Here is a 24659-nt window from a genome sequence, read left to right as displayed (position 1 = left end):
AATTTATTGAAAATTGAGGTTAAGTGGGTGAAAAATGGCGGACATTTTGTTAGCGTTCTTTTGAAATTGTTTACAAAGAAATATTTAATACACGAGTTCTTTTTATAATTTTCATTTATAATAATGAAAATATTTTTTACTTTGTTATAATCTGCAGGTAAAGTAAACTGATATAAATAATTCAATAATTTGAAATTGTACACCATTAACAAATCATTGTTTAGAATTCATGAATATAAAAAATTCATTTGAAAGTAAAATTCATTAATTTTCATGTTCAAACAGTGATAAAAAATTATAATGTTCATGTGCACGAACATGTGTTTAACACTTTACTTATAGTGTTATTCGTATGTGCATAAATTTGTGTCAGCATTTTTTAATTCTTTTTTTATTTACTGTATATAGAATAGTATTTGTTTTGTGATGTAAATTGTAGAAACTGACGAATGCACACTCTTTATTGCTATTAAAAGACATTCGAAATTATAAAGAATATTGATGTCGTGAAATGCGCAGGTAGTATAATATTGAGAATTATTTGTGGCCTTGGAAAAAGTACAAATTATATTGTAATAATTTTGTGTTATTGTTATTATTTTGTATTATTTTTGTTACTGATTTTTGTTGTGGTTATTAATGTTGATTAAATAACGATATAATCGGACAGCATTGTTAGAAAAATATAGAAAAACTGTTGAATTATTAAGAAATCGAAATATCGAGAAATCGAGATATCGAAATAATCGAAGTAATTGAATTAATCGAAATTATCGAAGTAATCGAAGTAATCGCAATAGTCGAAATAATCGAAATAATCGAAATAATCGAAGTAATCGAAGTAATCGAAATAATCGAAATAATCGAAATAATCGAAGTAATCGAAATAATCGAAGTAATCGAAATAATCGAAATAATCGAAATAATCGAAGTAATCGAAATAATCGAAATAATCGAAATAATCGAAATAATCGAAATAATCGAAGTAATCGAAGTAATCGCAATAGTCGAAATAATCGAAGTAATCGCAATAGTCGAAATAATCGAAATAATCGAAATAATCGAAGTAATCGAAATAATCGAAGTAATCGAAATAATCGAAGTAATCGCAGCAATCGAAATAATCGAAACAATCGAAATAATCGAAATAATCGTAGTAATCGAAATAATCGAAGTAATCGAAATAATCGAAATAATCGAAATAATCGAAATAATCGAAATAATCGAAGTAATCGAAATAATCGAAATAATCGAAGTAATCGAAGTAATCGAAATAATCGAAGTAATCGAAATAATCGAAGTAATCGAAATAATCGAAATAATCGAAATAATCGAAGTAATCGCAATAGTCGAAATAATCGAAGTAATCGCAATAGTCGAAGTAATCGAAATAATCAAAATAATCGAAATAATCGAAGTAATCGCAGCAATCGAAATAATCGAAACAATCGAAATAATCGTAGTAATCGAAATAATCGTAGTAATCGAAATAATCGAAGTAATTAAAATAATCGAAATAACGAAACTAATCGAAACATCAATACATAAAAATATAAAAAACATAAAAAATGTGACAGCCGCGAATTATAAAAGTCAAACACGTGATGGTGTGATTAATGTTAATAAATTCCACATTGCACGATAAAAGTATCGTAATCTACGCTTTCAACGAACACGGTCAAATGTCACTAAAAATCTCACGATTAGTGTCAGTATCGCCATTTTCTTTGTCACATAACGATCAAGTTGAACCGCGACATCGATTTTTTTCCAGGAATCGTATCGCACAAAACTAAGCTCGCATTTCTTAGATCATATCCCTGCTGCCCTTTCGATAAAGTGTCACGCTCATATTACAATTCTCGAACGAGGAAAATTTTCGCCAACGTAATTCTTACATAATGGACGCTTAAAATTGCACTGTACTTATCCACCTGTTACGTAACATCGTTTGTCATCGGCGTAAATACCTTGCATTTTATAATCCTACAAACGTAACTTCTGAACTTCAACAACTAATTAATCGAGTCTTAACCTCCAGTACGTGTTGACATATGTAACGATTCGTACCTGAAAAAATAATGCAAGAGGCAGTTTGTATTGCTCGAATTAACAGCCTAAGCTCCGTGATAACAGCATTGCGAAAATCGACTTTGCAATTTCTTATCGTTATTTACGTTTGTCCGTATCTTTGCTTATTTTCTTTATGTAGCAAATATACTTTGAAATGCAGTACTACAATTTTCAACAATTAGTAAAGGAACGTTCGTAATTGATAAGTTGAAATAAAATTTTTCATTTAAAAAATTTTTTAATTGCGAGTTAACTGTGTGTAATAATGAACTCATTAGTGTTTGAAGGGTAAAGTAATATTTTATCGTTTGCAAATTCCCTAGATCCAAAATTCTCCAAATTTCAAATTCCCTAGATCTCAAATTCCCCAAACTCCAAATTCACTAGATTCCAAATTCCCCAAATTCCCTAGATTCCAAATTCCCTAGATGCCAAATTCTCTAGATTCCAAATTCCCCAGATTCCGAATTCCCCAAATTTCAAATTCACTATATTCCAAATTCCCTATATTCCAAATCCCCTAGATTCCAAATTCCCTAGATTCCGAATTCCCCAAATTTCAAATTTCCTAGATTCCAAATCCCCTAGATTACAAATTCCCTAGATTCCAAATCCCCTAGATTCCAGATTCCCTAGATTCCAAATTCCCCAGATTCCAAATTCCCTAGATTCCGAATTCCCCAAATTTCCTAGATTCCAAATCCCCTAGATTCCAAATTCCCCAGATTCCAAATACCCTAGATTCCGAATTCCCCAAATTTCAAATTTCCTAGATACCAAATCCCCTAGATTCCAGATTCCCTAGATTCCAAATTCCCCAAATTTCGAATTCCCCATATTCCAAATTCCCCAAATTTCAAATTCCCTAGATTCCAGATTCCCTAGATTCCAAATTCCCCAGATTCCAAATTCCCCAAATTTCAAATTCCCCAGATTCCGAATTCCCCACTTTCCAAATTCCCCTATTCATAAATTCCTAAATCACCCAATTTAAAAATTCCCAACTCTCAAAATCCCCAAATTCTCACATCTCTATGTCTCCATATCCCTAGATCCTCATATGCAAATATCTCAGCATCCTCACGTTAATATTAGCATTCATAACCACACACTTTATTGACACATCCAGAATTACAACTATCGTTTCGTCGAAACGATCATTTGCATTCGTCAATCAATAATCAACACATGATTTCACTGTGTTCTTTTTGTCACCGATCACTGGCAAACATGTTTACATTGACAGCGCTTAAATGGACACCATTCATTGTGTTTTCAAGTCTATTTAGGGAATAAAACAAGCCTTGTTTGTATAGATAATTACGTCAATTTCTTTTTTGCTATTAACATCATTGTCTATTCGGGACGATTAACCCTGCAGACAGTAAATTCATTATTCCTTTAATAATTTATTTCTTGAAACCTTCAAGGAACTTATACAAAGTTAATAAAATTACTTACGTTTCGGTTCAATTAACGTCAGCTTTAAATTGCAAATTTAATAAATTATGTCGGATTTATTTTTATGCCGGTGAGAAAACTCTTGTATAAATATTCAATCACGGATGTAAATTTTCGTGTAAATATTCATTGTCGAATTTAAATGCACGAAAGTGCTTTAATAGAGCACTTAACGTTAAATATTGATCAAGTATTAATGAGTAAGCAATTACGTTCTTATAAATAATTTGAACTCCACTGACGTTACTTTTACCTGCTACTTATCGTATATAAAGGTAGACATAATTATCACGTAATAAACATTTTAATTACGGTTCATTAAAAACGCAGAAATATATTACTTTCATTAGCACTCAAATTATGAGGGATTAAAAAAATTCAATTTCACATAATTTTATAATCGATCTCGTAATAAAAATTTCTATGAAATGTGTAGTCGTCAAAGTGTAAATTTAAGCATTAAGTCAGATCAAGGGATAATAATCAGCCGCGGAAATGATCTCTCGAACAGCAAACTTCGACCGATTAGTCAACTCACGATGTGTTCAAAGTTCACTGTGCCACTTTTGTGGAGGCGTGAACGGCGAAACCGCGAATAGCACTCACTGAAAATCCGCACGTGGTCAGATAACGTTCCTCTAATCTTTGCTTTCGACCTTACAGACGTGGTCTTACCCACCGTCCTAATTGCTCTGCTGTTCGTTGGCAATGCCATCATCGTGTACATCATCTTCCAATACAGAAAGAGGTGAGTAAAGTTCGTATCATTGTCCAAAGTTCCTTTTAATACTCTCAAATTGTAGAGAAACTCGCTTTTACTTCATTAAAATTATTTTTTTACTTCTGGTTAAGTTAATTTCTTTGAAAAAAAGAAGATTTGGTTTGATACGATTTGAATTTGGCGCCATTTTATTTGACGTCATTCTAATTTACTGTTATGTCATTCTATGCAATTCAAATTTGCCGCCATTTACATTCAATCTAAGTCTAATCAGCGTAGTTCAAGGATTCGTTCGATTTAAGTCAATAGAATTCTAATTTGAAGCATTTCAGTTAAATGTAATTCAAATTGGCGCTCTTTAATTTAACACGCAATTCAAACATGGCGTCATTACAGATCGCTATGAGTCAGACTTTTGCCGCGCGTAAAAACAATGAACATAATTCAATAGTTAAGTGCAATTGGTTAGAATATAATTGACACTTGAATTAGTACTATATTTTCGTTTGATTAGAAAAGTTTAGAAGTTGTATATATCAGAAGAATAAGTGCGAGGACTTGTGAGAAAATGTAGTTAACTGACATCTGACAGCCAGCGTTGGAATCACTTGATGTACTTTAAAGATTCCAGTTTGAATTTTATGAATACATGAATATTAATTACAAATGTAATTAAAAAATCTGGTTAATGTTATTCAGACTTAAGATTCTGAGACTATAAAAATGTATATAAAAAATACTATACTACCATAGTTATAACCTCAATTCATCCTGGTTTTAGTTAAGCTACTAATTTTAAGGTTAAATTGTAGTATGCTTTTCAAAATAATTACAAACGAATTAACAAAAACATTTTATTTGCAGGAAAGTTCCATCTATGGAACAAGGCGAGGAGATGGCATTGCGGAACTCAGCAGAAGTGCCCCAGGTGTGATTCGCCCTACCAACAACTCCAAGTTCACAGTGCCAGGCAAAAGCGTCAGCGAGAAGGCCTACGTTGCATTTTTCTACGAGAATGATCTCCCAAAAAATTGAAACAAAAAATGAATCTCCAAAAACAAAGAGAGACATTGCTCTCTTAACGCGGTCAAGCGAAGGAACATTCGAAATCTCGTGTCTGTTCGGATTTTAGTGAAATGAGACGAACGGAAATGACGGAGGCACTCTCGAGGAAAGACTATAAATGCGCTCGTCGCCGCTCGTTTAGAAATTCGCTGTCAATATTTTAGTAACTCAGGCGCCTATTTAAGTGCTGCCACGTATTTTGCGTAAACATATACACGTACACATACACACATTGTACACAGACACACGCGTATACAACATACGATAATGTATTATAATATAAGGAAATAATATATTCTATATTTCGTCCGAACTGTGACTAAGTTAAGAATAAACGGATGTTTTTCTTAATATTGTCTTTAATGTTCCCTTTCTTTCAGTTGAATTAAATATTGATAAAAAATAGTTTGATTTATTGTACAAATGATGATTATAATTTACAGTATTAATGGAATATGAACATACAGTATGAAGTTGAATTAGAAATATTTCTGTAAGGGTTCCCCTAGAATTTCTTCAAGGGTGCGAACTGCGTTCTGGGCACACTTCTCTGTAGCTTCGTCCTCATCTTCTAGTAACTCTGCTAGGAACGGTATGGTTTCTGGTAACAATGGCATAAAGTCTTCACCTAACTTCCTCACTATTTCCACCTGTAATGAAATTTGCATTAAAACTTGTGTTGTAAATTATCCTCTTCCTGCATACATAATTAAAACTAACTTAACCTCAAACAACATAATGGATTAGGTTAGGTTAGTAACTTAACCTCAAATAACATAATGAATTAGGTTAGGTTAAATACAGGTTAGGTTAGTAACTTAACCTCAAACAACATAATAGATTAGGATAGGTTAGTAACTTAACCTCAAACAACATAATGGATTAGGTTAGGTTAGTAACTTAACCTCAAACAACATAATGGATTAGGTTAGGTTAGTAACTTAACCTCAAATAACATAATGAATTAGGTTAGGTTAAATACAGGTTAGGTTAGTAACTTAACCTCAAACAACATAATAGATTAGGATAGGTTAGTAACTTAACCTCAAACAACATAATGGATTAGGTTAGGTTAGTAACTTAACCTCAAACAACATAATAGATTAGATTAGGCTAGTAACTTAACCTCAAACAACATAATGGGTTAGGTTACATAAAGGTTACCTAAACTCTAGGTTAGATAGTAGGTCTAAAAGGTTAACTTGAGACTTTCTAACCTAAAAATACCACAACTGATAAAAATATTTACCACTGCACTCAACGCAGCGCTCCTAACATACGGTTTCGTATGCCTAGTCTTCAGCAACGTCTGATACACCAAATTTTTATGCAGAGAGTCGTCGGGAATGGCGCTAGCGAATGCTGCGATACAAGGCACGACTAAATCATTAGCTCTCTTCACGTATTCCTCCTTAGAACCCATAGTGTTCTCGAGCTGGTCCACAAGCGGTTGTGCGAGGACGTCGAACCTTTCTTGATTCACAAAATTGTGCGCATCGTAGCTGAACACTCGATAAAGCGTCAGCATCACAGCTTCTACTAATTCGATTTGGTTGGACTCTACAGGAAGAGTCATTTCTTGGGGTTCTTCGTTGATGGCTGGATTGTTGCTGATCAGTAATAATGCGGCATGCTTCAGGAAGTGACCAGCAAAGAGCACGAAGAGTGACTTCAGACACTCGGCTATGTTGGCTGACAGTCTGCAAAAGGATCAAGTTTTAATTTACTCTTTTGGGATTTCTGAAGACAAGTAGAAAGAACAAACCTATAGAAAGTAATGCTTCGCAGTTTGAACTGCGGGTTCCTAGCGGCCCAGTCGTACAGCTTATAATACAAGGGCCTAAAGGTAGCCTCGCTCAGTTTCAACACCAACGCAACTATAGCTTTGCTAGCACTTTCCTCTACCATCATAATATCCTTCATCGTCAATTCCGACCCATCCACCTCCATGTCATCAGACTCAGAAATATCCTCCCTGAACTGCAGGACTTTCAGGAAGAAGTTACCCAAATCGGGTATGGCAGTAGACAGATCAGCAGGTTGCACGCTGTTGAATGATTCTGCTAACACGGTCATAAGAGCTGGTATACACTTGTACGTCTTCTTCGTCAGTAACGTCACATAGGTCCTATTTACTGCTGGAAGCAGAACTCGAAGAGGTATGCAGCTGGATAGCTTCTGGGTCGTCGCGTTCAAACGTGACACCACGGTTCCAATCTGTAAAGATAAGAACTGTGTTAAACCTGGACCTGACCTTGAAGAGATCTTCCGTTATACCTTCGGATGTTCCGTATCTGTGTACAGAGAGTTCAACCTGGCCAATTCAAACAGCAACTGGTCCAGATACAGCGACAAGAAGTTGCCTACAGACTCGACTATCTTCTGCAGGGCGCTGACTATGCTGACTACGATCACATCTGGGACGCCTTGATGACAGTGATTCTCCAGCAACTGTAGAATAGCTGGTACAAACTTGTTCAACGAGTGTATCGCGTGGATGCGCATAGAGCTGCATAATTCAGCGACGCAGAGGGCAGCACTGCCCAGCACCGGTCCTTCCCTCGTCCGCAGAAGCTCCGTCGTCATTTCAAGTATCTAAAAGGAAGATAAATGTATTGGTTGTTCTTCTGTACAGTTGATCTGATTAACGTGATTTGACTCACCGGTTTGAACACCGCCGGGTGCTCAGTGGCCAGCAACTTGGCCAGCAGCTTCAGGGTGATCAGCACGGTCTGCTGAATGATCTCCTGCTCTTGCGACTCGAACTTCACTCGAGGCTCTATCATCTTTAGTAGTGACTCTATCAGACCTAGCAACTCAACATGATCGTCCTCGCTGAACTTCCGCTGCTGCAGCCTAGTGTTGAACAGCTCCAGGACCTTCCTCTTGATCGTCGGCAGTTCGTGCTCTATCAGATGCTTGATGCTGAAGAGGAAGACTTCGTTCGGCAGCAAATTGTTGACCAGGTCGAGAACATCGTACAGATGATGCAGTAAAATCTTCCAGTACTTGCCGATCGGTTTGCCCTGGTGTCGGTCGGCGTTCTTCGAGGTGCTCTGTATCAGCAGGACCAGCTCGACGATCAGCTGGTCATAATACGGTTTCGCCTTATCCATTTCACTGGAGTCAAGCTCTGCAACGCGAGTGATGAAGTCGGACGAGGACAACAGCTTGCTCAGGAACTGCACCAGGGTGTACTTGTAGTGCCTCAAGTGTTTGGGGCTGCACTTTTTCAAATCGAGGATATGTCCATACTTGAAAGCCATCGCAGCCTTTCTACCTTCTTCGTCTTCTACGTCCACGGGCAGCTCCCTCATGAACTTCGCCAGCTTCACACAAACCATGACGAGCCTTATAGGTGGGAACTCCTGAGAGACCTGCAGGGCGAACTCCAGTCTCTGTCCATACGTCTTCTGGTTCGATATCTGCATGGTCCTGGACATGACGTGGCTCTCGAAGCTTAACAGATAGTAAAGATGAAAGTGATTATCTAATAGCTGCAAGAGTTTCACGAAGAGAGGAGTCCGCCTGTGTTCAGGGATGTCAGGCAGCGAGACGATGAAGGTCCTCAGCACCTCGCAGGCGTGGGTCTCGTTCTCCGCAGCGTTTATGATGGGCACCACGGTCTCGATGGTCTTGGAGATGATCTGTATAGAGTAAGCATCGTCCTGACGCACAACGGAGCTACCCATGAAGGTGAATATGGGCATGATGGTGTACAAGGCGCAGCGTACATCCACGACCTTCAACAGCTCCACCAGAACTAGCAGCGCGTGGTGATGAGTCTGGGGGTTCCTCGAGGTCCTGATGCACTGGGTGATCAGGTCCACCTGCAACTGGGCGTCTCGTATGGGCAGCTTCTGAACGGTCAGCCGGTGAATCGTGGACAGCAGCAGCTGGTTGGTGTACTCGATGGGGCTTTGCTCCTCGAAGCTGAGGCAGGTCTTCAGCAGGTCGAACAGAACCGGGTAGAGTAGCTCCTCGTGCTCTATGTTGTCCGCCCGTTGCACGAACTCCAACAGAGTCACCCCGCGCTTCCACTCCCGCTTGTTGATGATCGTCGGGTCGGGCAGAGAGCGGATCTGACTGAGTCGCTTCTTCGTCTTCGCCGGCGTGTCTACATAAGCGTTCTTCAGGTTCTTCATGATCTGCAGCTCGTTGACGATCAACTGCGCGTGCACTCTGATCTTCCTGGTGGCCTTGTTGGCCGCGGAGATGACGCTGATCAGGTCGCTGTCGGTGAGGACGTCCACCAGCTTCTCGAGGATCATCTTCTGGAACTTGGAAGACATCTTACCGGCGCTATCAAAGAATACCTCTCCTATCTGCTTCAGTAGGACGGTACTGGCTAAGTGCTGGGCGCCGGACTCTGTGCTTATGACGATATTATGGGCTACTATGCTTTTCTCGAACAGGTCCCACACTTGCGACTCGTTGAGGGCGGCCACGGTCGAGCTGTTGAATCTTTGGAGTATGTTCTTCAACGCGTTCTCCGCTGACGTATTCCTGCAGTCAGCAAGGTTGTGTAGAAGCCGTAGTCCCAAGGGGGCCAACTGCTGGAGTATCGTTGGCCCATTGACGTACACCAGGACATCCAACAGCTGAGACTTCACGTGCAGAGGAGTGCTCGAGTCAATTACCACCTCGAATAACAACTGCTGTGCCCGCTGAAGGTTCTTGCGCAGGTCTGACTTCAGCTGGCCGCTCACGTCAGGGTCAGGCGACAGCAAGACATAGAGGGACAAAGACAACTGATCAGGATCCATGGCTATTTCTGCACTCTTCATCGCCAGCTGCTGCAGCAAAGCTGAAAAGGGGTCCGTCGTCGACTCGATTCTTTGTGTCAGCTTCTCCAGAACATCCAGAGCGGCAACTCTCCACTCGTTATTGTCCCGGGCGAGAGAGATCAGCAAATTTGATACGAATAACTTGTCCTGGAACACCCACTGCATGGAGGTGCACTGGTCCAGCAGCATGCGGGTGATCTTCAGGCAGTGGAAGGACGTCTGGATCTTGACCGGCTTTATATAGAGCTGGGATAGAAAACGGATTAAGTCTACCACCGTGGAGAAGTGCCTCTGGAAGAATATCTGTAGGCACCGAGAGTAGTGCTTGCTCCAGCTCCTGTTGCCTACTCCTTCGAAGAACATCTCCAACAACCTCAAAATCAGATTACTGCGATGCTGATTGTTCTCAAAATCTAGTATGGGATTCGATTTCAGGTCCAGACGTCTGTGAACCATCTCCAGCACATATGTCCCCACCTGCAGAGGCAGCACACCCTGCGTGGTCAGCTCAATGGCAGTCTGTATGTTGTCCCCAGTGATGTTGTTACAGTTCTGCAAAGTCTTCACTTGAGGGAAGTTCTTAATCATCGACGTGGCCATTTCGATCACCTCCATAGCTATCTCGGGCCTCAGCGACCCAACCGGCACCCTGCAAACGGAACCCAGAAGTATCAGGTTGAAGAACATAGAGGCTGCGTCGCCATAAACAATCTGCTGCTTCATGGCGCTCAGTATGTTGGCCGTTGGAGGCAGCAGCTGCCAATTGAGTACATTATGAAATGCTGAAGACGAGATCGCTTCTGCGTCCAGCGATTTACCCAGGTCCTTCTGTACCTGCTGCATGTACGTGTTGTTCTTGGCAAAGTTTGATCTCAGCACCTCCTTAGCTATCTCGACGTCCTCCTTACCGGTTGGGAACAGGAAGGGCAAGGCTGTGAGGAACACGCTGGTGTCGTCTCCAGCCTCGCAGAGTTCTAATAAAATTATCAACGCAGGTTTTGCTAATTTCTTTCTGTGACTGACGTGGCAGGATGACAGCAGCACCTTCAGCTCATCGATCAACACATTTTTAGGTAACAGACTCATCAGGCGTTTCGTGGAGAAAGAAAGCAGAGCCCTGATCACGTCCACATCGCTGTCGGTGAATCTAGCTTGGATAGTATTCGTGATCATCTCTCTAAAGCTTTCAGGAATGTTCACATCGTTCTTCGCTAGGCTCTGTAACGCCATGATCCTCTGCTCCGGGCTGATGTGGATCAAACGGTCGAGGATGCCCACAATCTCCTGCGTGTCTCTAGCACCGAAGTGCCAGGAAGTGAGGAACTGCAATGCTAGCTTCGAATTCTTGTCCGTGTCACTGCGTTTCATGAGACTCTTCAAGTAGTCGTCGAACCGTTCCGGATAGGTCTTCTCCAAACATTGATACAAACGCGTCAGGAAGTTTTTCGCGTCGTTCGATATGTTCGCTGAAAGAAATTCTTTTTCTAATATGTTCCATAAAATCGTGTCCACACCTGTGCTGTCCAGCTTTATTCGCATCAGTATCTCGCTCACCATCGTCTGAACGCGTAACGTTCCGGATGGGTCTTCGAGGACCACGCGGCAACTGGTTTGTAACAACGGTACTATGAACTTTAACTTGTTCATGCTGGGCGACTGAACGTTGATCGCAGTCTCGATGAACCATGGTATCTCTGATAGTCGAATAGCTAGACTCTTTGAAACTGTGTTGAGACGATTGACTGGAGCATTGTATAAAAAGAACAGCAAGACTATTGCTTCCTCTTTCATGTGTGTCTTCTTGAAAATTTTCAACAGCAACTTCTCTGTAATGTCATCGTTCAGTTTCACTTTGGTTACCAATTTAGCTAGGATCATGTAACTGCTGGCTGCCAAATCGGGAACTGGAGACTCAAAGCTCTTCACAATAGTTGGTAACATCTGATTCAGCTGATTTTCTGAGACAACGGGTAGTTGATCAATAACTCCTAACACAGAGGTGGCATAAAATGCATACAGGGTACTTAAACGTGATGCTTCGTCACCATATACTCTTGTGGCAACAGTCACATGGTTGCATACTAGCTTTAAAAGATAATTATCAGAACCTAAACGATTGATTAAAGTTATTGAAGCTAATGGTACGGCTCGTTTTTGAAGGGGTCTCAACCAATACCATTTATCATTTTCATCTGACACATCTAATAACTGTAATGCTCTGGCAAACATTCTGGTTTCGTGATAAGGTAAAATTAAAAGTAAAAATTGGTCCTTGTTGAAGGCATGTATACGAAATCTGTATATCAACCATTCCAGTGCCTTATGTGCAACGTTGAGCAGAAAGTAAGGTGACAGAAGAATTAAAAACTTCTGAATCTCGTCATCTAACTTTTTGTTCACTTTCTTATCCTGTACGGAACGTTCAAGGTTCAATGAACTCTCTGCAAAAAGTGTTTTCTCAAAGTCCAAAAAAGAACCTGATAACTTGGCCAATTCTTGTAATCCATTTTGACCTAAGCAGACAAAAATTTAATTGTTATATAAAATAAAAACATTAAGTGGTTAAGTGATCAATTCTTTACCAATATTTAGAACAGTCTCCCTGTCTAAATTAGCTGCTTCTTTCTGATCAAATAGCAAGCTAGCACGTTTTTTGTCTTGCAATAATATTTCTGTCTGTGGTGTTCTTAATTTCTTCAATTGTTCCGCAAGTGACGTAGCCATCTTAAAATTATAATTAAATCAATTAACCTCAAAAAGGATTAGTTCACAATTTTGAAAGACATGTACCATGAAAATAATATTGTAAATCGAATATAACCTCACTTTTATGCCTTATGTTATTTTCTGTTGAATCGGCTTAGTCCTACGTCGCCACTAGGCGGCGTACAATAACCAGTAGTTAGTAGCAAATCCCGAAGGAAGCATTCTCTGGTGAAAATTAAAAACGAACACTTTGAAAAGGTCATCATGGGTAATATCACAATGCACGTTCCTTATATAACTGACTGTTGTGTTAATTTATTAATTATACACATTCCAATATTTATTTTATGTATATACGTGTATTTCAAACATCGAATCACAGATCATCAAATGTTCTAAATGATCTATATGATTGAAGATAGCGTTAAGCGCGCCATTTTTAAATTTGAAGTCCAATAAAACATAATATTCGATTTTATAGTAAGAAAATATATTAATAAATTCATATTACAGGCAATGATGTATTAAATACGTAAAAAAATAAAACATCTGAACGAATCTTCGTTTAAAACGATTAAATATCGAGTTACAATGTCTACGAATTAAATAACGTAAGTAAAAATAACATTTAATCCTTTGGCAGACTAAGTCTTGGTTTCCTAGCAATTCCTGTGTTTATTTTCGAAGGTTGCATGGTGTTTACTTTAACGGGTATGGACTTTGATATTTTTGTAGGTGGTTTGATCAATGAAACACGTCCGTTGGGTGTTCCGGAAGTTGCGGAAGCACTTTTTCTTGGTTCCGGTGATGCAACCCCTTTTTTCGTCAACGTAACTCTACAAATAAAAGGCAATTTTTATATTTAAATACTACAGCATGCTTCTGTATGCAAAATGATAATGTATGCACCTGTTTGAAATTTCAGATTCAATAGCGTTGCTGGTTTTAGAAGTACTATACCTCCCAATGCCCAACAATTTCTGTTTGGTTTCCGATTTCGATAGCGCTGCAATATTAGAATTAGCTGGCGAAGGAATATAAAAACTACTACGTCGAATCGTGAGTTTTGAGTTGTCTTCATTTTTTCTTGACAGAGACTTAGACAGTATTGGTTCGATACTGCGTCGTGCTTTCGGTACTTGTGTCGCATTTCTCGAAAGCGCTTTCGTTATCAATTGTTCATGCGTCAAATTAGTTTGTTTCGGCTTCAAACAATCGATTATATTTGTTCCAGATGATTTATAAGGGCTGATCACAGAAGTTGGCGATATGGCTGCCGGTGCTGATTTCACGGACACACTATCCTGATCTAATGCTAAAACAATCGGATTTTAACCAACCTAACCTAACTTATAACAAAATGTTACAAAAAAATGTCTAAATACCTTGACTAGGTGATACGTCGTTTAAAATCGTTGGTTTCTTGAATAATAACATTTTAAGCGCTTTCTCCAAATTCTGCTGTGCTCCTATAATGTATTCCGTTATATTTTTGGAATTGTCAATATCGCTTTGTAAAGATATTTGCCCTAACGAATTAGATAATTCAGGGACTGTAACTGGAGAACTTGTAAGTTTCGGGGGCGATGGTCGTGGTTCTTCGTCCGCATTTTGAGTTTCAATATCAATATCCCATGTTCTTTGACGCTGTAACGTCGTCTTCTTTGGACTTATCGGGGACACAGTTCGTATTTGTGGTATCTCGAAATTCGTCTTCTCATGATTTTCAGGAGGACACTGTAAAAAATTTAATCTGATGATATTAATAGATCTTAAGTCGTTAATTGGTCTTCATTATTTAAAACCTCTCTATTGCATGTAATTTATGTGTAAAAATTTATAAACTTTCAAACTACTAAATTTCCGGATCACCGAAAATTTTTACGACCTCGCTATATCGCGCGAATAATAAAAATATGCTCGCCTTCGTTTGATATGGCAAGATTTTAAATTATTAATTTAGTCTTCATTGTTCAAACCTCTCTATTGCATGTAATTTATGTGTAAAAATTTATAAACTTTCAAATTACTAAATTTCCGGATCACCGAAAATTTTTACGACCTCGCTATATCGCGCGAATAACAGAAATGTGCTCACCTTTGAATTTAAACTATCCGCTCGGAGACGCATTTCCGGTTGCGTATTGCTTCGCATAACTCCAACTTCTTGTTTCGGAATATTCTGCCCGGATTTGTACTCGTAGGATACATTATTTGAACGCGATGCACTTATGCTTATATTCGTGTTACGATTCACATCCGGTTCGCACACAATTGTATCAAATAATTTATACGATACATCGCGCAAAACTCGAGCAACGTCTTTTGTTAGAGGGGGTAGCAGGGTACTTCCAGTCTCCTCCACTTTTTGTGCGATATTGTCCTGAAATAAATATTTCTTAACGTATTTTATGTAAAATTAAATAAAAATTATTATTTACAGTGCTTGCGGTAGGTCCAGTGCCGCTTATGCTCCAGAAAGATGCGTCCTTAATGTGATCAGGATTAGGGCACCGACACGTGATCCCTTCTAATTTCAACATTGCTCTCATGTTTGAAGTACCGCATTCAATCGTTACTTTGAGAGCTCCTTGTTCAAATGCCGAGGCATTATTTTCACTCTTCTGAGAAAATACATCGTTGTGCTTTTCGAACGAAAGAAGTTTAAAACCGATTGTTTGCAGGAAACTAGCGAGTACTGGTACATCTGGCTTTGCCGACTGTTGAATGTCGCGTATTTCATCGTCATTCGATGCAACACCGTTTATCCATTTAAGCACCCACTGATAAAACTTTCGCTGTGCAACGGATTGAACATTTTGATGGCCGTGAGAACACGTGCTAGTATCCATCTCGATGACACATAAACTGAACAGGGGCAAGAAACTGTTCCCGAATTTGTATTCAAATTTTTTTGCATGGATAACCGAAGTCGTTTGTAAGAAATATACGTGTTGATACCGAACGTTTTTACGTCGAGACACTAAAACATGTTACGAGTAATAACAATTTGTGTTTCACTATTTTTGTTAGATTGACTTTTTACTATGCGAATATCAATACAAAATTTGATATCATTCGACCGGCATACGAAGAATATAATTATTGTAAAAGCAGATATAGAACATAGACGCTATATCAGGATTATATAAATATTATCTCAAAATACTAAAGTATTGTTTTTATTATTTTTATTTTACTATTTATCAATATTTCAGGTTTCTGATATTTATAGGCAATATTAAAATATTGAGAATATTATATTGATAATCTATATTGCCATTAAGGATGCAATATATATTTACATTAGTACAATTAATTGTCCGAAATCTCCAAAGATATGATCTACACATGTAGATGCATTCGTGTGTGGAATACTTTATAAAGCATGCGCACGTGTGCTTGTACGTAATTACAGCATACATGCTTTGTGGTTCTACCTTTTATTTAGAATAACATTCAACAATTTAAAAAAACAGGGGAACATTGCGTATTCGGGTATTAATAACATTGTTTTCTAAAGCATTTAATCATAATTGTGCAACTATGTCAAAAATATATTGAAATAATAAATGTCACTTTCTTTCTTAATTATATGTTATATAAAAATTCTAGTTCTTATAAGGATTAGGTAGTAGTGTATTATGATATGAATTATTATTTAAAATTCTGTAAAAATGTTTTCTGTATATTTAACTATGTTAGGTTATATTTAAATTTTAGTAAATTATGTCTGTTTCTATTTTCTTCATCATTAATTATGCTTTATTTTGAGCTAATTTTGATATCCTTTTTTCAATTTATATTATAAAATTTATAAATGATGTAACTTTATTTCAGAGTTTGCGAAGAATAAAATAAAATAAAAAATGAGTTTTAGAGTTTTAGTAGTAAGTACTGTAATTTCAGCAAAAATATTACCGAATACTATTTTCTTAGATAAATATAGAAAACTTAGAGCTACATATAGGTAAGTATTTAAATATATTGATGTATTACATATTATCTAATTTCATGTAATATAAATGTATTAATTTTATTGAATTTTGGGAACAGGTTTGATGGAACTGAACGGCCAATTTCCAAATCATTGATGCAAAGATTTTATGACGTTTTGAATGATTTAAATGTATCAGCAATGATAAGAACACGAATTAAAGTATTCAGTGTTCATGATATAAGTACATTTCATGCTGGAACAACAATGTCATCTTATGGTGGATTAATTGGAATCCCACCAAACTATGAGTACGAAAATGTTGAGGATGCAAGCGTAGGTCAAATAGAGATAGAAAATAAAAATAGTACATGGTCTGAAGAAACTAGAGAGAAATTTTTAGAATGTTTAGTACTCTCAGAAAATGCTCAAAAGTTTGCGATAGCTCGAGAAGTCTTAAACGTGCAACGACCAGAAATTTGGGTTGAAACATTTATTACAGGCATGGATTGCTTCATTATGTTTATGATATATGACGCAATTTATAAGACAGGAAATTTTGCTAAGAAGTCAAGGATGGCTAAATTAGGACTTCAGGTTTGGTTGGGTCTAGTGACTCTTTTTATGTGTTTGATGACAAAACAGGCACTAGAATATCATGCTGATGGAGAAATTACAGAAGAGTTGGCCAAATTAGGGCCTGAATATATTCAAGGTGGTAAAGAATTTTATGAGAAATTATGTGAACTACAGGACATCAAGAATAAAACTAGTGCAGGATATTTCAAACAACAGTGGATGAGAAACAAATATTTAAATGATGCTAATCAAAAAGAGTTCTTGACTTTAAAATTACAAGAGTTGGAAAACGTTACAATGTAATATGTTTTAATTATACTGAATAAATTTAGTACTGAAATTATAGCATTTTTAAATTAATATTATTTATTAAAACATTAATTGTACAATTTGTATGTATTATAAAATATATATATGCATAATTATATGCCTTATACAATTTTTCGACTTTTATAATAGTTTTAAATAAAACTACTACATAAAAAATACAGAAAGGAAGAAATTTATCAATTAATGGCAACTTTTGTAACAATAAATGTTTATTCTATTAATTAATTTATAAATAGTTATAAAAGTTAATATTAACATACCATGTTTATAGATGAACAGTTCTTATTTATCCTTATATGGTAGATTACATATACTAGAAAGCAAAACAATTATATCTAATAATGAACCTTTGAGTAATTGTGCAAAATTTACATTGAGTATCTTCTACATATAACATACTTGTTATTTTGGTGGAGTAATGTCCACCGTTTTAATATGTATACCTCATAAATAAATACAAAATGCTTATAACCTAATATGCAAAAGTACTTACATTTTTTATATTATATACACGACTTTTCACTATGTGAGACCCAAAGAACCAAGCTAAAATATTAAGAAATTAGGATTAAAGTATTCACAATTATAGCATATATATTTACCAAACTTTTTACCAATGTCATTTTGTCTTCTTCTTTTTTAAGTATTTTTGCCGTTTGTTCTTGATCAAACTTGACGACTGCAGCGATTACTCTAGCAAGCACCATTGTTTCTCTTCCCATCATATATTCAAATAAAATATTTCTAAGGTATTCAATTTCTGTGGAATCTTCTAATGTATCATGCCTTAATTTCACTAATTTTCTAAGTTCAGCTAATTCTCGTCTCTGAGCCGTTAATGTTTGTTGAAGAGTATGAAAAGAACCTGTATTAGATTGTACAGCAGCCATTGCAACCCGCGAAGTACTCTCTAATTCCTATGGATACATTACATTTTTAAATATCTATTCATATAAATTATTATTATTTAATTATATACACATGCCACAAATACAATAAAAATGTGAGGCAATAAACTTGATAAAATAAAACTTAATAAAATTTAGAATTTACCTTATAAGTTAAATCATTTTGTACATCAGGCTGAAAGAAGTTTAAACATAAATAAAATTAAAAACTAACAAAAAATAAATTAAACTCAATCATTATATTAAATTAAAGTAAATGATAATAATATGATAATGATAAAGAAAATTTGGAAATTAATAAAAAATAGAATTTCAAATAATAATGTATGTAATCAAATATTACTTTACAAAAAATGCAATAACTTTTTTTAACTAACCCTTCTTTCATTTCGCCATTCTCTTGTTAATTCATTAATTTCTTCCTCGTGTTTTGCTTCCAATTTGTCAGTTTTTTGTTGTACAATTGATTTCCATTTTTTTTCAATTTCTCTCATTTCATCTGCATGTTCTTTCTTCATTAACGTAATTTTTTCCATTAACTGATTTATATCTTTGTTTTTTTCTGTTATTAAATTTTTATTTTCCAAAATTAGATTTTCAATTTGTTCAGATTTTGTTGTTAATTCTATTTGGAAATCTTTTAATTGTTCTTTATATTGCTGGATAAGATTTGATTCATAATTTTGTTGCCGGTCTAAATAGAAGTATGATATTATTTATGAGATATCACAACAGTCTATTCTTCTAAATGAGTCATAAAAATAAAACACATAAAAGAAATTTTAATTTACCGAATCGTTTTTCCAGCGCAGCATGTAGTTCCTCCTCTTTATCATGTAACTGAGCTTGAAATTCTTTAACTAATTGCTTTAATCTCATACTTTGCTCTTCTTCATTCGTTTTCAATTCCTCTTTTAGCTTGTCTGCTTGACTTTTCAATTCATTATTCACAATTTGCATTTGCAATTCCTTTGCTTGGAAGGTAATTAATGCTTCATCTAATTGTGCCTCCAATTTCTTATTTTCTTCTTGCAACCTATCACTTTCTTTAATAAAGGAATCATCCATAGTTTTGTTTGCACTCCCATTTTGTACTTTTTCTTGCAATGCAATATTTGTTTTTTTGAGAATTTCTGCTTCTGCGTGCAATCTAACAATTTCATCCTTCATATATTCAATAGTATTTTTAGTTGTGTCTGTTTCTATTATTGCTTCATCTTCCGTTGTTAACAATTTTTTCCCTTCAATTTCTCTTATTAATTCCATATTTCTAGTATCTAATAATTTCAATTCTGCTACTTTTTCATCTACAGTAAGTTTCAATTCATCTAATTCTGCTAATAATTGCTGTTTTTCTACATCTTTATTATTTACTTGAGTTGATAACTCTGTATTCATAGCTTTTAATGTACTAAGTTCAAGTTCCAATTTAGCATTGTTAGACTCTACTTGTTCTAAACTAGAAATCTTAGCTTCTAAGTTATTTACATGCGATTGAAGTTCTACATTGATAGAATTTACATTTTCTAATTCTATAACTTTATTTTTTAAAGACACATACTCATTAGTTAATTCCTTATATTGTAACTGCGTTTTTTCTAAATTAATTTTTGTTTCATTCAAACTATTTATTTCTGATTTTAAATTACTATTTTCTTCGTCAATAGTTTTTAGCCTTGTAAGCTCTTTTTCTAGTAACTCTAGATTTGCCACAAGTTCTTTATTTTTCTCATCTGTACCTTCTCGATTTTTCAAAGCAGCATCTAATTTACATACTTCATTATGTAAATTTTTATTTTCTTTCGTTAAATGTTCTTTCATATCTTCTGCTTCTTTTTTGCATAACCTAAATTCTTCAATCTGTAAATTCAGATTTTCGGTTTTAGATTGCAACTCTGCATTTAATGCTGTAATTTGATCTTTTAGCTTTTGTATATCTTCGTTTTGGCCGTGTAAGCTACTTCTATGTGACTCGATCGCCTTCTCTAATTCTTTATTATTATTTAACAATTCTTCTATACGCTTTTTATAATTTACAATATCTTCTTCTAATTTTTCATTACATTCATGTAATTCTTGGTTACGTTTTAAAAATTCATTTTGCGTACATTTTAGATTTTTATTTTCCAAATCAATTTCATGTTGAACCGATTTTAATTGTTCCAATTCTGAAGTTATAGATGAATTATTATTTTTTAGTGTAATTATTTGATCGTTTTCCGATTTCAATGCACTTATTTCATTCTCTAATGTATTTAATTGTTCTAATAATTTTGTGTTTTCAGTTCTCAAAGTAGTAATCACATCTGGTAATTTTATCAGTTTATTATATTCATCCTTTAATTGTTGTACTGTTTGGGCTTGTTCTTCTTCAATAGCTTTTGACTCTTTCAGCTGAGTTAATTTTGCTTGTACTGTTTTTTGTAATTTTTTGTTATTGTTTGTAAGTTTAGCAACTACTGTTGTATAATTTTCACATTCATTCTTTAAATCGGTTACAACACTTTCTTTATTTTTTAGTTCTTCATTTAAAACATTTATTTGCTTATCTCTTTCAGATATATTTTCATTTAAAACAGTAATTTCTGACTGCAAAGAATTTATTGTATCTTCCAATTTATTACACTTAGAATTTTCAGATTTAAACAGTGATATAGTATTCAAATTTTCTTCTTGCAGTTCTTTATTATTGTTGTTTGATTTCTCAAGTTGCACTTTTAAGTCTGATATTTCGTTAGAAAGCAATTGATTTACAGCGTTAACATTGTTAAGTTCTTCCTTCAAAAATTTAGATTCTACTTTTAACGAGTTCATTTCATCCGATACATTTCTTAAATCATATAATTTAAAATTAAGATTATCTATTTCAGCTATAAGTTTACGATTTTTTACATCAATTTCATTTTGCTGTTCAAGATTTATCGACATTTCTTTTAATTGTTCGTTATATTTTTCCAAGTTTGCTTGCAAGTTAGATTTAATACATATTGTATCTTTCAATTCTGTTTGTAATTCGTCGTATTTTTGTTTAAATTCTTCAAGTTCTTTCAATTTCATTTGTAAATTTTCTGTTTCAACATTCTGTGTCGCATTCTTCTTTTCCAAACATGTATCAAGTACATTTTTCAAACTAAAAATTTCATTAGTAAATTGCATGAAATGTTCCGTTATGTCGCTTTTAATATGCTTATTATCTGCTTTTAATTTTTGGATAGAAATTTTGTAATTTAAAATATTTTTAATTAAATTATTTTTTTCTTCGCGAAGTAAATCAATGTTAGAACTATGGGTTTGAAGTTTATTCTTAAGATCAGAAATTATAGATTTACAAGATTGATGCTCATTACAGGTTTCTAATAATTCACTGATTTTATTTTCTAGCTCGTTTTTCGATTTAATCACGTCTGTAGTTTGTTGCTCTTTTTCTTTAAGGGTTTTTATTTCTACATCTTGAGCTAATAACTTTTCATTAGCTTTTTCAAGCATCAATTTATATTCGTTAACTTTCGCGTTATAATTTTCGCATACCTTATCTCTATCCATTAAAGCACTCCTCATATTTTCTAATTCTTTATCTAGACTTTGCACCGTAGCTTGCAATTTTTCAACCACTGCATCAGCTTCTTTCTTTTTTTCTTCTGCTATGATTTTTTGAGCATCCTGTTCACTTTTAAGTTCTGTGTATTTAAGTTTGTAATCCGAAAGCTCCATACATAATTTATCTTTGTTATTTTGATATTCTTCTGTAAGTTTTTGTAGTTCTCCTAACGTATTTTTCAGTTTCTGCAGTTCGGTTTCCTTTTCGTCAAATTTAGATTTTAAATTTTGATACATTTCATTGTCTTCTATTCTTGTTTCTTCTGTATTTTCTTTGTTAGAATCTCCATTGTGAGGTTTCGCGTCAATTTTATCTTCCAAAGTAACCGATTCTTTCTTTTCTGCGTCTACATTTTGTGTGCTTTGTATCAATTTCAGCTTTTCCAGTTCAGTTTTATATTTATTCACAACTTCATTTAAGCTATCCTTAGACTCTACCATATGTTTCAAATCCAATTGCAATTTTTTTATTTGTTCCTCTTTATCTTCCAATTCTCTGTGTATCGAGAGTTTATTTTCAGCTAACGATATGGCAGACTCTTCTTCGCGCTTCTTTAAAATAATTATCTGATCCGCTAAATTTCTAATTTCTACATGTGCATTATTTAATTCTTTATCTTTTTCTGTACAAGAGCTCTTTAATGCTTCATAATCAGATTCTAATGTATTTTTCTCTGCTAATACTTTAGTGAATTTTTCTTTATTCCGTTTTAAAGATTCCTTATATTTAAAAACAAGATTTTCTATCTTTTTCAGTTTATCTTTCAATTGTGTATTTTCCATTAACAAAGAATTTTCAGTAGAATTTTCCAACGAATCAGTGTTTAAATCAATTAGATTATCCTTTACATTTTCTGTGTTTCCTTTATCTTCGTTTGTAGCACCTGACATTATAACATCCAAGTTTGGTCCATTAGTTTGCAGAAGCTTGATCTGTAATAGAATTAAAATGAAAATTAGTGATGTATTCGTAATAGTATTTTTTATCATTACCTTTGTATTTAATGTATTTATTATATGATCCTTTTCTTCAATATCATTTCTTAGTGCTTCTTCTAAATGAGCCTTTGCCTGTTGTTCTAGTTGACATTGTTCTTTTAGATCTGCAATTCGTCTCAATACTTTGTCCTGTGTTTCAACTAAAACTGATTCTAACTTGCCTTTCACTCTTTCTAATTCTCGATAATGTGTTGCTAAATCAGTGTATCTTCCACGATATTTATGATATTTTGCTTGTACTTTTCGATATGCCGAATATATTTGATCTTTCGTAACTTTATCCAATTGTGAACTTATATTTTCTTCTATTTCACTCGCAGATTGATCCATATCAGACTACAGAAAAAATAAATGTTCATTTGTAAGAAGAAATTAAAGGATTAATTAATTTTAATTAAATATCTCACTTGCAAATGATATAAATTAGCAGGACTTTCATAAATTGGAAAAAGAGATGAGGTATCACTAGTCACACTATTAAGTGATGATCTCCTAGAAATGCCTATTGAATTTGGTGTGGGTGACATTAAATCTACATTTTGAAAACCATGTTTAGCAGGACTGTTTTTTGGAGTTTCTGTAAATGAACATTTTGAATAGTTATGATAACATAATTTCTGATATATAAAATGTTAAAACTTACCATCTCCTTCCTCCGTCAAACTAAAATTGTCATTTGATGCAGATAGTTCTTGTATCGAGCTAGTGGACAATGCTGGTGACACAACTGCCTGTGTTAAATTAATTTATAAATATATAACATGTACTTTATATTCAATAATTGATTATCATTAATTAACTGAACAACTAAAGCGCGCACATTAATTTAAAATTAAATAACAATATCAGTCTAAATTTTCAATTCATTATAATAATTCATTTTTTAACAGTGAATGAAATGTCAAACCTGTGCTAATTGCTGCATGCTTGCTTGCAGCCTGGCAGGTGATTGTTTCATTTCTTCTGCAAGTTTGTCCTTAAATTTTTTAAACATTTTGGCGAAACGTTCTGTTACTGTATTATTTTTATTGAATTATATGAATTTACATAAATATATCTAAATAGAATTAGGTTGGAATTGCAGACGATAATCGTCGAAATTGAAATACAGGAAAAGTGTCATTTTACAACGTCAAAGAGGTGCTGTCAAAAATATTTATAAATCATTGATTATTAAACACGATACTTTAATTTGTATTGTAATAAGCTTTTAGTTCAACAATAAGATTTTAACGTAAAAACCATGTATACGTAGGCACAGTTATTGCCATCGATACTGATGTTAGTAGATGGTTACCACATATGAATAAACTGAACTGTCAGAAATTGTTCCAAAAAGAATATTTGCAAATATCGTTCACTTCATATTTTTATAATTATATATAACTTTATTCTTTCATCTGTATATTTCAATTTGACAATTGTTGATGAAAAATATATTTTCATTCATAAAAAAGATAGAATCGATTCCACATAGGGTATCCATACTATATAGA

At 34.7% G+C, this 24659-nt stretch overlaps 5 protein-coding genes across 13 annotated transcripts in view; 2 read left to right on the top strand and 3 right to left on the bottom strand.

The window, feature by feature from the left end:
* LOC100874876 (mannan-binding lectin serine protease 2) overlaps positions 1–5671 on the top strand; it is a 40645-nt gene extending 34974 nt beyond the window's left edge. Inside the window, exons 8-9 of one of the 2 annotated variants that reach the window (XM_003699461.3) lie at positions 4198–4282; positions 5120–5671. In XM_003699461.3, the coding sequence (XP_003699509.1) occupies positions 4198–4282; positions 5120–5189 (155 nt within the window). In that variant the 3' untranslated portion in view covers positions 5190–5671. The remainder of the gene's footprint in view (positions 1–4197; positions 4283–5119) is intronic. The other variant, XM_076537148.1, reaches the window with a different exon arrangement.
* A 39-nt stretch (positions 5672–5710) lies between these two features.
* l(2)k09022 (HEAT repeat containing 1 homolog l(2)k09022) lies at positions 5711–13142 on the bottom strand. Of its 3 annotated transcripts, none has more exons than XM_076537144.1 (7): positions 12898–13142; positions 12690–12831; positions 7984–12620; positions 7598–7915; positions 7086–7537; positions 6570–7020; positions 5711–5970 (listed from the first exon to the last, which is right to left on the bottom strand). In XM_076537144.1, the coding sequence occupies exons 1-7, from the start codon at positions 12898–12900 to the stop codon at positions 5800–5802; spliced, it is 6174 nt and encodes a 2057-aa protein (XP_076393259.1). In that variant the 5' UTR covers positions 12901–13142; the 3' UTR covers positions 5711–5799. The 3 variants fall into 3 exon arrangements, with proteins under 3 accessions (XP_076393259.1, XP_076393260.1, XP_003699510.1); XM_076537145.1 differs by having other exon boundaries at positions 12929–13142; XM_003699462.3 differs by having other exon boundaries at positions 12934–13142.
* Positions 13143–13281: 139 nt separating this feature from the next.
* Positions 13282–15958, bottom strand: LOC100875999 (uncharacterized). Its single transcript, XM_012283411.2, has 5 exons — positions 15255–15958; positions 14912–15196; positions 14199–14550; positions 13723–14128; positions 13282–13649 (listed from the first exon to the last, which is right to left on the bottom strand). Exons 1-5 carry the CDS (start codon positions 15663–15665, stop codon positions 13442–13444), a joined length of 1662 nt encoding a protein of 553 aa, XP_012138801.1. The 5' UTR covers positions 15666–15958; the 3' UTR covers positions 13282–13441.
* Positions 15959–16057: 99 nt separating this feature from the next.
* LOC100876112 (transmembrane protein 177) lies at positions 16058–17669 on the top strand. 2 transcript variants are annotated; one of them, XM_012283459.2, is made up of 3 exons: positions 16058–16217; positions 16654–16783; positions 16870–17669. In XM_012283459.2, exons 2-3 carry the CDS (start codon positions 16683–16685, stop codon positions 17630–17632), a joined length of 864 nt encoding a protein of 287 aa, XP_012138849.1. In that variant the 5' UTR covers positions 16058–16217; positions 16654–16682; the 3' UTR covers positions 17633–17669. The 2 variants fall into 2 exon arrangements, with proteins under 2 accessions (XP_012138849.1, XP_003699520.1); XM_003699472.3 differs by having other exon boundaries at positions 16062–16311.
* Positions 17670–17850: 181 nt separating this feature from the next.
* Positions 17851–24464, bottom strand: LOC100876226 (uncharacterized). 5 transcript variants are annotated; one of them, XM_012283467.2, is made up of 10 exons: positions 24071–24463; positions 23807–23894; positions 23571–23740; positions 23158–23499; positions 19359–23097; positions 18945–19261; positions 18713–18742; positions 18262–18576; positions 18153–18205; positions 17851–17972 (listed from the first exon to the last, which is right to left on the bottom strand). In XM_012283467.2, the coding sequence occupies exons 1-9, from the start codon at positions 24155–24157 to the stop codon at positions 18182–18184; spliced, it is 5112 nt and encodes a 1703-aa protein (XP_012138857.1). In that variant the 5' UTR covers positions 24158–24463; the 3' UTR covers positions 17851–17972; positions 18153–18181. The 5 variants fall into 5 exon arrangements, with proteins under 5 accessions (XP_012138857.1, XP_012138884.1, XP_012138853.1 ...); XM_012283494.2 differs by having other exon boundaries at positions 18274–18576; positions 24071–24462; XM_012283463.2 differs by having other exon boundaries at positions 17851–18205.
* Positions 24465–24659: the final 195 nt, after the last annotated feature.

Source organism: Megachile rotundata, chromosome 11 (assembly GCF_050947335.1).
Source record: "Megachile rotundata isolate GNS110a chromosome 11, iyMegRotu1, whole genome shotgun sequence".
NCBI lineage: Eukaryota > Metazoa > Arthropoda > Insecta > Hymenoptera > Megachilidae > Megachile > Megachile rotundata.
The sequence above is the reverse complement of the archived record's forward strand: the minus strand, read 5'-3'. Positions and strand labels throughout refer to the sequence as shown.

What these genes read in the sequence shown, in the direction of transcription:
- LOC100876112 (XM_012283459.2), top strand. Translation starts at nt 16,683, where the DNA reads ATGAGTTTTAGAGTTTTAGTAGTAAGTACTGTAATTTCAGCAAAAATA. An exon ending in AAACTTAGAGCTACATATAG is followed by an intron (nt 16,784 to 16,869) that starts GTAAGTATTTAA and finishes TTTTGGGAACAG; the next exon opens with GTTTGATGGAACTGAACGGC.
- LOC100876226 (XM_012283463.2), bottom strand. Translation starts at nt 24,157, where the DNA reads ATGTTTAAAAAATTTAAGGACAAACTTGCAGAAGAAATGAAACAATCA. An exon ending in TTTGACGGAGGAAGGAGATG is followed by an intron (nt 23,741 to 23,806) that starts GTAAGTTTTAAC and finishes GTTCATTTACAG; the next exon opens with AAACTCCAAAAAACAGTCCT. An exon ending in AAAATGATTTAACTTATAAG is followed by an intron (nt 18,577 to 18,712) that starts GTAAATTCTAAA and finishes ATGTATCCATAG; the next exon opens with GAATTAGAGAGTACTTCGCG.
- LOC100875999 (XM_012283411.2), bottom strand. Translation starts at nt 15,665, where the DNA reads ATGGATACTAGCACGTGTTCTCACGGCCATCAAAATGTTCAATCCGTT. An exon ending in CTGGACCTACCGCAAGCACT is followed by an intron (nt 15,197 to 15,254) that starts GTAAATAATAAT and finishes TATTTATTTCAG; the next exon opens with GACAATATCGCACAAAAAGT. An exon ending in GAATCTGAAATTTCAAACAG is followed by an intron (nt 13,650 to 13,722) that starts GTGCATACATTA and finishes TTTTATTTGTAG; the next exon opens with AGTTACGTTGACGAAAAAAG.